The sequence below is a fragment of the Copidosoma floridanum genome, unplaced genomic scaffold (assembly GCF_036245765.1).
Source record: "Copidosoma floridanum isolate Cflo_tuat_1 unplaced genomic scaffold, Cflo_Japanese_pri ptg000032l, whole genome shotgun sequence".
In the NCBI taxonomy this organism is placed as follows: domain Eukaryota; kingdom Metazoa; phylum Arthropoda; class Insecta; order Hymenoptera; family Encyrtidae; genus Copidosoma; species Copidosoma floridanum.
In genome coordinates this window covers 7,507,310-7,518,867 of record NW_028321909.1, presented here as the reverse complement: position 1 = coordinate 7,518,867, position 11,558 = coordinate 7,507,310, and the positions used below count along the sequence as shown (strand labels likewise).

Sequence of the window (11,558 nt, the reverse complement as noted above, 5' to 3'; positions counted from 1 at the left end):
CCGAGAGATGACAATTTTATTTTGTACGAAATCAAACTACGATTAAAAAAGAAAAAGTAGGGTTTTACTGAAAAAAAAAAAAAAAAAAAAAAACTTCTTTCGTTATTTATATAATGGCACTATCCCATTGCAAAGAATAAAGAATATGAGTATGATGTCTCAAAGAGCTCTTGATTCTTTTATACAAACCACGCAAGCTAAAGACGAGGATTATATAATGTACAAGGCGTAAGTATTAAATTTTTTTTTTTTTTTCAACACGCAAGTATTTTACCAAGTACTCCAGAGACATGTTTTTTTTTTTTTTTTTTTTTTTTTTTATAGATTTCGACATACGTAATGTCTTACCGATGATTCCTCTGCTGATGTCGCGAAGCGTAAGTGCAGTATACTTATTTTTTGTGTGTGGGCAAGTGTTTCATCTTCCAACTTCGAAGCAGCGAATATATAAAATGATGTACTTATATCTATCGAATTGTCTTCTTCTTCCGTATATCTCCATTTACCAGAGTACTGTTCAGATCTGACATGATTATTTTTAGTTGCATTTTAATATCAAATTAACCCCAAAGTATGCTTTTCACGATATCAAACAACCGCCAAGCGTGCTTTTCATGTACTCATTTAAGGTTTTTTAAATTTATTTATTTTTTTTTTTTTCTTTTTTTCGTAAATCGTTATAACGTTACGTCGTTTAAACGATGGTCAAGTATCAACGAAATGTATTTCTAATTTGCTTCTCGATAAATTAGCTTTTTTTTTATACTCATTTATTAGGAAACCCAATTTTGTAAAATTAAATTTCAATGTTATTGCATCGCACGAAAAAATATGCAAAAGATCGTACCGTTACGAAAAAAAAAAAAATTATAATAATAAATAAAATAAAACAATCGTCGAAAAAAAGGCACGCATGATAGTAAAAAGTATCTATAACAATGAGTAAATGGAGAGTTTAAGTGCAATCGCGCAACATAGTTCACCTTATGCAGTACACTCTCGATTCTCTTGAGCGCTGCACTCACTTTCACTTTTGATCCTTTTTTTTTTTTTTTCAAAAATTATAATAACTCAACGCAGCTCTTTCTCTTTACACATGACGCATCTATGTTTTGCTATTTCTTGTTACGCTGCACCTGTATATTTTCATGACGTTTGAAGCTGCAGGTGGTGAAGAAATTTGCGAAATCAGTTTATACCCGTGCACCAGCATTCTACTACTCTCGAGGAATGCCACGATTTCGGAACTCTCATTTTACGGGCCACGATACGGAGTAAATATATGTAATTTAGAGAAAACAATGATAATTTTACAAAGTTGCAGGCACACGTTTCATGTGTGATGAAATTTTACTCGCTCTGTAAGGGTTCTGTCCTTTACTCTAAGGGTCTTTGTTCATTCAAAGTGCGAGTGTTATGTACTTTCATATTTCACGGGACATTGCGTACATTTAAGTGTAAACATCTATAGAAAAATCGTTATATTTTTAATGATGATAAAAAAAAAAAAAAAAAAATCGTTATCTTCAACCATTTGATCATGACACCTCTAATGTCTCTATCTAAATTCAAACAATAAGCAATATCTTACAAGTACGTGAAATGTATACATATAGCATACTTATATAAATTAATATCCTGTTTTAACGTTCATTGGTATCGTTTATATTTGTATCTTATGTCTTTTCTTCCGGCGGTGGATTGCGCTTGTACGGTTTTTCGTGTCCCCCCGCGGCTAGAAAGTCGAAGATTCCGTCTTTATACATTTCGAAAAAATCTTAATCAAGCAAAAAATATTTATATACTTATCAACTACGAAAAATAGATGGTTAAACTTACGTGAGAATACACGCGTTGGTCACTTTATTCACCACGAGAAGCACGCGGTAGTACCAATGATGTGTCAAGCTCATCAACCTAAGTATATTTTTTTGTTTCGTTTTAATAATTATACTCCTTATTTTATTTATTACGGGCACAGATAAAAATCAGATAATTATTTAGTGATCTACGAAGTATCAAATTAATTTTTTTTCCAACTTTTTAACTATATTACCAAAGTAAGTACATGTCACTCCTTGGTGATGAGGTTGTTACTGTAACAGCCAATGTTAAATTGTTCACTTTTCAGTTTAAGATATCTAAATAACAACTACATGTTCGCGGATGTTCCCCAAAAAATGCACGGTTATTCATTACAACACATAGAATGGATCAGTTACAAAATTAGAGCTCCCCAAACTATTGTCGATGATGTACGTATGAAGGGAGATGTAAATTATTTTCATCAGTTCAATCAAATACTTACTATACCCACACGTACTTGAACAAAAATATTTTACATTGTCTCGATTAAAAAAAATTTTCAGTATGGTTTATAGTATCAACTGGATTCCTTTTAATTGGGGGGAAGTGTAAAAAAAATTAGCTCGCCAGCAGCCTAGAAACTGAATATGTCACTCGACCGGTGGAACAAGAAATATCATATACACAAACACTTGATGCCGTGTATTTTATGCGAATTGTTCATTGTTGTATCTACGATTAATTGGCATCAACTAATAAATATTCCAATATGTAAGTATGCTAAAATATTATTCTTGCACGATGAGCGATTTTTTCAGCGGGAACAGGGTGGTACAATTTTTTTTTCTCTTGACGCAGTAACGTTCCGCAGTTTTACGTTAAACATGTGAAATCGTTATACTTTGGGTGTACGAATATTTGTGGGCGCGTATACATACACTTATATAATTGTTTAGCGTGATTTCCAAAGTAAAAATTATATTTCTCACAAGTTCACAATTCTTACATTGCAATATATCGTATTGTACGTATGATGTAATATGTACTCCTACTGTTAATTGCCACTGTAAAATCAAACTTTGTCATACATTTTGGGACTTGAAAATATGTGGCGTTTTAGCCACAGCGACCAGCTTCGTGCTCAAGACGAAAGCAGACCATCGTCCCAAGGGAACATGGGAACATTGGGAACAGGGGAACCTTGGGAACAGGGGAACATGAACTATGAACATGATGAACATCGAACATGGAACATCTTTTCCTGCGCACGCGCGAGCCAACTCACACTCACACACACACACACACACACACACTGCCGGTGCGCTACAGCTGAGGGCTACTTATAGCTCTCGACGTGAGCAGAGCAAAAGTCACTGTACGTACATAACGAATAAAAGCCATTTTGTATTTTTATAATAAAATCTGTCGCGTGTGCTTATTTTTCTCTCGTGCTCCTTTTCTTGTGGAAGCACAGCTTTGGCTGTACAGAACAATACTTCCCACAAATACTCATCAGCAAATTAAACTTTTTCAAATTTTTCGCGCGGTTATGATAAAAAGCTCAAACCTTCTCTGCTGTTAAGAACGCTGCCCACGCTACCGACACAGCAGACGACGCAAGCTCAAGCGCGCAAGAAAAAAATGGATAAAAAAAAAACAAAAAACGGAGCTCACATCTAGCAGACGACAGAGACGGGAGTAAACGCAAAGGAGAAGGGGAGTTTGCTCTGGTGTATTTCTCGTTGCATGCATGCCTCAGTCTCTCTCGGGGGGCCTCGACGGCTGTGAAAAGGGAGAAATAAAAAAAGAAAGAAAAAAAAGTGTCCGCGACTTTGATCCCTCTCCGCACCTTTTCCGCCGGTCACGCTTTAATCGCAAACTCTCGAGTCCCATGCACAACCGTAGTGTCGTACTCTCTCATAAGCGCCAGTGGGATTAATAGGTCGTCGTGCACGCATACCACAATAAACGAGCGTAAAAAGCTTCGGGAGCCCCGATAGAGCGGGTGCTGTGCCTGCCTTTCAAACACTTCTCCTCCGAGGGGGCCGATTTCGAAAAGTAACCAAGCAAAAGGGAAACAAATAAAAAACAGTCAAGGATGGACGCGGAGGCGTTCCTGGACGTGGCCAACCAGGTGGTCAAGCTCAAGATGTTCCCGTACTTCGATATAGCCCACTGCGTACTTTGCGCGCTTCACGTCAGGGAGGACTTGGGACCGGGTAAGTTTTACTCCCCTTGCCCCCCCCCCCTTCCTGCAGACATACAACATATATGTATATACGAGAGCTCGCGTGCAGCTTTCGAGCTTTACATGCACAGCGTATACATATTTATACCTACACACGCTGCTGGGACGTTTCTATTATTAAAAGGCTCTGGTCGCTGCTCTCTATACCGGTTACAGGGGAGGGGGGAGGTGGGACGAGACGTGTAAATTCAGCTTTTCCCGATTTGGATTTTTTTTGCTTTACCCCCGTGTAATTAGATTTGTACGTATGAATGCTGGGGAGGCGCTTACCGTTTGGTACTGAACACGCGAGCTTTTGCTCTCAAAGTATGTTATTTCTACAGCGCGATACTCGGTGTTATCGTTACATCGATTTGTTATTGATTTTATTTTCATCGGTGAACAATTGCAATGATTTCGTTTTGAACGTTACATCATTGCCGAGTCCGAATTTGTCAAACCAGCGTTTCGAACAATCGATGAGAGGGCAAAAGGGTTTTCTTGGTCAAATGGTCAAACGCGTGAAAAACGAAAATAACATTTCCAAATGATGGCGCAGTATATTAACGACTATCCTCAAAGTTGATACTTTTTGACGAGAAAACACCTGGCAAGGAAAATCGCGCGCATCGATTGACCCACCTGCATCATCATCGGTACCGGCCAAGTTTTATAATAACATTTTTGCGTCATCTCTCGCGCATCTATACATCATCCTCCGTACGGCAAACTTTCTCGGTCGGCTCCTGAAACGTCACGAATACCCAACGACCAAAAGAATGATGAATTTGAAAAGTTCTTCCCCCCCCCCCATTGGTAACTGCAACAAATTCTTGGCACAATTGATGATAACAACTATATACATGTAACTCTAATAGTGCTCCGTCTCGAAAGTTATGTAGATATACAATTACACGTAAGTATATGTACAGCGAAAAACCGCCACACGATCTATTTCTATCTTTCCCCCTCCTCCCGCTCCTCGACCAGACTGTTCGGAAAATTAAACGCGTGTTCGAATCCCTCATCCCCCTCCCCAGCATCTTTTACGCGTGTGATGGTTCGTGAAATTCTTTTTATTTATTCATCAAGTACAAATTTCATATATGTCATATACCGTAAAAATTTGTGCTCTTGACGCGTTATTTTTTATCGATGTTCGAGGGACCGTTTTTACAACGTTTACATATGCGTCAGAATTCATCGAGTGTGGAAAACTAACAAACATCTTTTCATTTACATTCTCCTAACAATGACTTTCTGAAATCGCCTAACAAAACTGCACCAAGGACGCCACCGCCTCGTGTATCTGTATACATGTAATACATTTTTACGAGGAAAGGTTCGAGCGTTTACTAGGGAGTATTTTTTTTTTATGTGCTTGAAAATCGATGCATTTAACGATCAGTGGTAACTGTACAGTTTTAACAGTTGAACTGACGAAAGAAGAAAAAGAAAAAAAGAGGAAATTCTGCAGAGATGGTGTTACAATGTTATTATCATGCTATAGTTCAGCTATTATAAACTATAAGTAAAAATGGTTGGATTTCCTCGCAGGTACTAAGTAAAGAATTTGATTGTTTTTTTGTTGTTGCTAAGTATATGCAAGCCCGAATTGACATACGCATTTTCCAAAGTAAATAAATAAAAGAAATATACAAAAGTTTAATCGCACGTTTGATCGTGAACTTGCTCGTAAAAATTGAAATGTTGATTCTTTTGAATTTTTTTTTTTTTTTCTTCAAAAATTCTTACACTACGACTTTGGCCATTGTTTTCAATGTTTTTATTGTATGAACGTTAACCACGTGACCGTTGAACTTGAATCCGTATACGTCGAGGGAATGAAAATAATTAATTTTTAAGGTAAACGACAGTTGTAGGTATACAACATAAACAAGAACATTAAAGCTGTTAGAATTAATATAATTAATATTTTGATAAGCACATCGAGTGCTATTTACACGTTGGAGCAACAATCGTAAATTAATTTAATACACATAAATGTCACTCGTACATTTTATTTTTCGTCCTCATCTGTCAATAAACAATCATCGAGTAATTAAAATTATTTATTATGTATATGTCTCATGATTTCAGCAAAAAAGGTTGTTTTTTTACTTTCAATGTATGCATACTTGTGTAGAAATGCTGTACTCAAGTACAACGTACACACTGAGCACTTGAATGGATTCCCGTAAACCCTTTGCGAAATGCCATTGCCTTACCCTACAGACTGTTTTTTTTTAGTTGATGCAACTTTTTAGCGTTGAATAATTGAGTCGAGCCGATTATTATTTTAATCGAACAAAAAGTTTTTCCGATGTATTTCAACATTTTAATGTCTTTAATCAAGCTTATAATTAATACAAATGAGAGCTTTGAAAATTTCCATTTAAGTAATAGTCCAGCAAGTTCTTTGCTCAACCACTTTGGTATCGTTGTAACACGAGTTTCCTCAGACTTGGGTACAGTTATTTTATGGATTTTCAAACGATTGAAAATTAAAATTAATAAAGTGCATTTTTTTGTCGAAAAAATTTAATACTCATCACTATTCGCATTATATATTATTAATAAAAAAATTTTCTAGCTGATTAGTGCAATAAACGTTATATATTAAATTTGTTTGATAAAGTATCTAAAATCAAACGTTTAAGTACTTTTTGATAAAGTTTGATTAAGTTTTTATGAAAATTGTTTTTGTTGAAAAACATTTTTCGAAGCATTCCGTCGTAAGAAGTTATTAAAAAAAATATTTCAGCATGTATATGATGCATTGTGTTTTTAGCAAAAAAATGTTTAAAGTATCCGTGCCCAAGTCTGCGTTTTCTCAATATAATTAGGGTACGTCGATTTTTCGATCCTTCCAAGGTTTTCTTAAAATTAGGATGAAAAAAATAATCGTAATAAGAAGAGCAATAATTAAATGATCGGTAACAGGTGCACAAGCATTTTCGAGAAAACATCCGCTCTCGTGTTGGCTGTCGACGATGCTGGTCATCTTCGCCGGTGGTATGCTGTGCAACGGTTTACTTGGCGAACCAATACTGGCGCCCTTGAAAAACACACCTCAAGTCGTCGTTGCCACTGTTGTCTGGTCAGTTTTTTTTTTTTCTTTTTTTTTTTTTTAATTTTCATCAATAAACCTACATTGTGTGTAAATATAAATGACGAGATTTGGATGTATTTTCTATTGTTTCCCATTTTCACGAGCAGGTACGTCGTATTCTACACGCCGTTCGATATAGGCTACAAAGTTGCCAAGTTCTTGCCTGTGAAGATAGTATGCGCCGCGATGAAGGAAATTTACAGGTAATGTGTATTCAAATATTTTTTCTATACCCAAAATTTGGCACGGACGATTTTTTAGTTTCTTTAAATTATTATTTTTTTTGCTAAAATGCATTATTTATACTAAAAAATATTTTTTTCCCATTTCTACTAACAATACAGTACTTGACAAAACTATTTTCAGCGTTGCAATTTTCAAGAAAATTTAATTTAGAGCAGAGTCAATGTACCTATATATTTAAATATATTAAAAAAAATAAATTTTCACATTAAGAACTAAATTTTAATGTCTCTAAAATGTATTGCACTTATTTGCCTGAAAAAAAAAACTTTTTTCTCAGTGTAGTATTGCGAATAGTTATTAATAAAAATTAAAAAATTTTGCAAATCCTTCAGGAAAAAAAAAAATTGTTTTCAAAGTGTTAAAAAATCCATAAAGCAATAGTGCCTAAGTCTGCATGTACCGAGAAAACAAAACTGCATATTTATGATGCGAGTACAGCAGAGATCGTTACACTTTTTTTCAGAATAGGAATATTCCAGGCATGGATGTTTTTTCAATAAATTATTAATAAACATTGAAATTTACTCGCACAGGTGTAAAAAGGTTTACGACGGTGTCTCTCACGCGAGCAAATTGTACCCCAACGCGTACCTCATTATGATCCTCATCGGGACACTCAAAGGTAAAAAAAAAAAAAAGTTCAATGTATCTATCTCATGACCTTGTGCGACAAAAACCACAAAAATCAATCATCCGATCGATTGTCTCGCTCCCTAAGGAAACGGAGCTGGTTTTACAAAGCTATTTGAGCGCCTGATCCGCGGAGCCTGGACCCCCACTGCCATGGAGTTCATGCAACCGAGCTTGTGAGCATACCGTTTGATAACAATGATAATAATTCTTCGAATTGTCAACTCAACACCAACGCTTTGTCTTTCAGCCCCACGAAAGCTTCCCTGGTCGCTTCGATCATATTCGTGCTGGACAAGAAGACTGACCTCATTTCCGCGCCTCACGCCCTCGTCTACTTCGGCATCGTCATATTCTTCGTTTACTTCAAGGTTGTCGAGGAGCTTCATGGCTCAAAGACTCACGACGATTGACGCGTTGAACTTGAGAATATATAATATACATACATTGGCCAACGACATCAAAATTTTTGTGCTCCATACTTTTATGTTCATTCACTGTTTTCTCAAGTTTTTATACGCATGTTCTTTCGGAATAAAAACAATTAAAAAGTAACAACAGTGATGCCATTATTGATGATTTGTTTTCGTGAAATTTCAGCTGTCCTCCATTCTGCTGGGTATCCACGATCCATTCGTGCCGTTCGAGAATTTGTCCTGTACCCTGTTCCTGGGCGGTATCTGGGACTCATTGGCGAAGATATTGGGCCGTGGCCAGGCGAAGGACGAAAAAACGGACCAGAAAAAGAACAACTGAGCCGACGTTCGTGGCTGCTCGTCATCGCCATACTCACCGAACCCCGTCTATGAAAATCATGACGAGTTGTTGGAGCGATTTTTTGTTTCACTTGACTCTCTACGCCTTTTTGTTTCATCGATGTCGTTCAATTTTGCGTATTTTATGATTCATGCTGATCCTTATTTTATTCTAATGACGATGAAATAAAAAGGCACGTACTTGGAAAGAGAGATATAAATGTCATACTCACCTTTATACTTGATCGTCCATCCAAAGCGTAACTGCGATTATACCACAAAGCGGTCTTGTAACTTAAACTAGTCTATGATGTTTATTCCTAGGAATGTTGATGATGACAAAAAGTACAATGATTTTAATTTATTTATTAAATATTTCATCGAATCTATTTTTTTTTTTTTTTTTTTTAACTAAAATGCTGCCAGTCGCAAACATCGAGACAACAGTATTATAGTAATTTCGAGAGAAGAAAAATATTACGTAAATGCCTGTATACGTATGTGACTCTCTACTGTGGCTGCACGTAATCCGTTTTCTCAGGGGAAACGTTAAAAGCACGTAGCCATGTTATATCTTGCCAGAAACAATAGTTTTAGTCACCTTAACGATTTTAAACGTCGAACAAAAATTTTTATGTTTGTTTAGTCTAGAACCTCTTTATTGTTATAATAATTTTAATTACCCGCATGAATCACAAAGATTTTTGAATGTTTTTATAATAGCTCAATATTAAGGATGTGTGGAATTGAAAAAAAATAAAAAATTTAAGATGTATAAGATATTGTTCTAGAATATGATTCCTTGCTTGTTTCAGATTGAGGTTCATATCTTTTATTTCTTTGTTTCTAGATTCAGCTCATTTATAAATAACATTTTTTTGCACATCTTTGAAATACTATTCAAAAACGCGTATTGTTTGATATAAAACAGTACACCACACATTGTTTGTCAATTCATTAATTTGCGAGAATGTCTTTCTTTATGCGAAAAATTATATTAAACATGATGAAACGTATGTTTTCCTATTGGTTTTTTCCAATAAAAATAAAAAATAATAAAATAATAAAAATTTATAACTTTTACAAATTATATAACAGAGTACACGCACACGTATTTTGAAGTGCACGTGATCTTAAAAATTCAAGGGTCGTAAGTTTTTTTTTTGTATTCATGATGAATATACAATTATAAAATTTTAATGCCTCAACAGACAACAATTATTGCTTTTAATACGAACTTTTAAAACCTCACTGATATCATTTGTGGAAAACTTGATCCTGCCGCTTAAATTTTCTAAATTCATACAAGCATCTGCCGTGAATTAAAAACTATATATACCAATTAGTAATGCTTAAAAAATGAAGAGTAATATCAAACCGTGTAGTGTTAAAAAAGAACCTTCTGCTTGTGAATTTCGTACAGTAGCTAAAAAGTACTTGTATGCAAATTTTAATACTATACACCTGCAAAACGAACATGTGAAAAAAAAATATTGTAAAAACAAAAAAAATGTTAAAGCGCTATTGCAATATTTATAGCAAACATACAAACAAAAACCAATTGTGTACACACTCACCTGTAGTTGCAAAGATATTTTCCAATACTAATGTATATTTTAGCGCGTGAAATGGCAATTTTGGGTATATTTTACACGAGGATTGAAAAACGTTGTAAAAAAGTTTTGGAGAAAAGAAAAGTTACATAAGTACCATATATACCTAAATATACACGTAAAGAAAAAAAAAATAGCCAATGTAGTCTCTGGTTCTTCATTTTTTCACATATCCAATTGCAGAGGGTAAGTAACATCGTACGAGCGAATCGCCGCGGCAAAGTGCCTCCGAGGCTCGGGGACCTCCACGCAATCACCGGCCAAGCTGATCGGCTTACCCCGGAAGCGCAACGAATCCGTAAAAAGGCCGCCCCTAACGTCACATCGTTGCTGTTCATCATTGCCGCCGTCGTCATCACAGGGATTAATTGATTCGCTGTCGCTCGCGTCATTCTTGCCTAGCACCATTGAACCTAAGGGACGTTTTGTGACTGACTTTCGTTAAATACATACTTTAAATATATTTTTACAACCCAACAACAATTTCATTAATATAAAGTTTGTATGTAATTTTCGCATAGAAGTAGGTAAGTACCTTGGGTACAAAACTTCTCTATCAAACTCCCAGAGGAACTGGAGCCTCCGCTCGAACACTCACAAATCGTCAGCTGGGTGTCATTGGGTTGCCGATCTTCGATCGACCTCTCGTCATTCTCCGAATCTTCGTCGAATCTAATCACGGCAACGTTAACATTGACAAACTCCATCCTAAAGCCCTTCGTCGAGCGCTCGCATCTTTGATCATCTTCAGCGCGACTACCGATGCTACTTTCGGAAGCGTAAAAATCGGCACAAGGCGCTCCAATACCCTGTCGAGCGCAACACTCCTCGCACATGTGGTACTTGTTCTCCAGCGCCACGCTCTCCGCCGTGGGTAACATGTCGGGACAGCAGATCGGCGTGAATTCGAGGTCCTGTTTGGTGCAACACTCGTGGCAGCTCTTGATCTTGTGGTAAAAGCTGCACGCTGATTCCAAGGGCTGTTTGGCGCAGTGTTTGTGGCAATTGTGGTGTTCGCCGCATAGGCACTTTTCTTTGCCTGAAATGGAGAAAAACCCGAATTATCCATATTGCTGATTTCTTGCATTACCATGTGTTTCATACCCTTCGTGGCTGCTATTTTCTTCAACATCTTGCCGATAGTGCCGAACCAAGCGGGATGAGCTTCA

At 36.4% G+C, this 11,558-nt stretch overlaps 1 protein-coding gene across 1 annotated transcript; it reads left to right on the top strand.

Moving 5' to 3' along the window:
- Nucleotides 1-3,520: 3,520 nt before the first annotated feature.
- LOC106642061 (trimeric intracellular cation channel type 1B.1) lies at nt 3,521-9,159 on the top strand. Its single transcript, XM_014356698.3, has 7 exons — nt 3,521-4,025; nt 6,977-7,133; nt 7,253-7,348; nt 7,925-8,013; nt 8,110-8,197; nt 8,272-8,392; nt 8,622-9,159. Exons 1-7 carry the CDS (start codon nt 3,905-3,907, stop codon nt 8,775-8,777), a joined length of 828 nt encoding a protein of 275 aa, XP_014212184.1. The 5' UTR covers nt 3,521-3,904; the 3' UTR covers nt 8,778-9,159.
- Nucleotides 9,160-11,558: the final 2,399 nt, after the last annotated feature.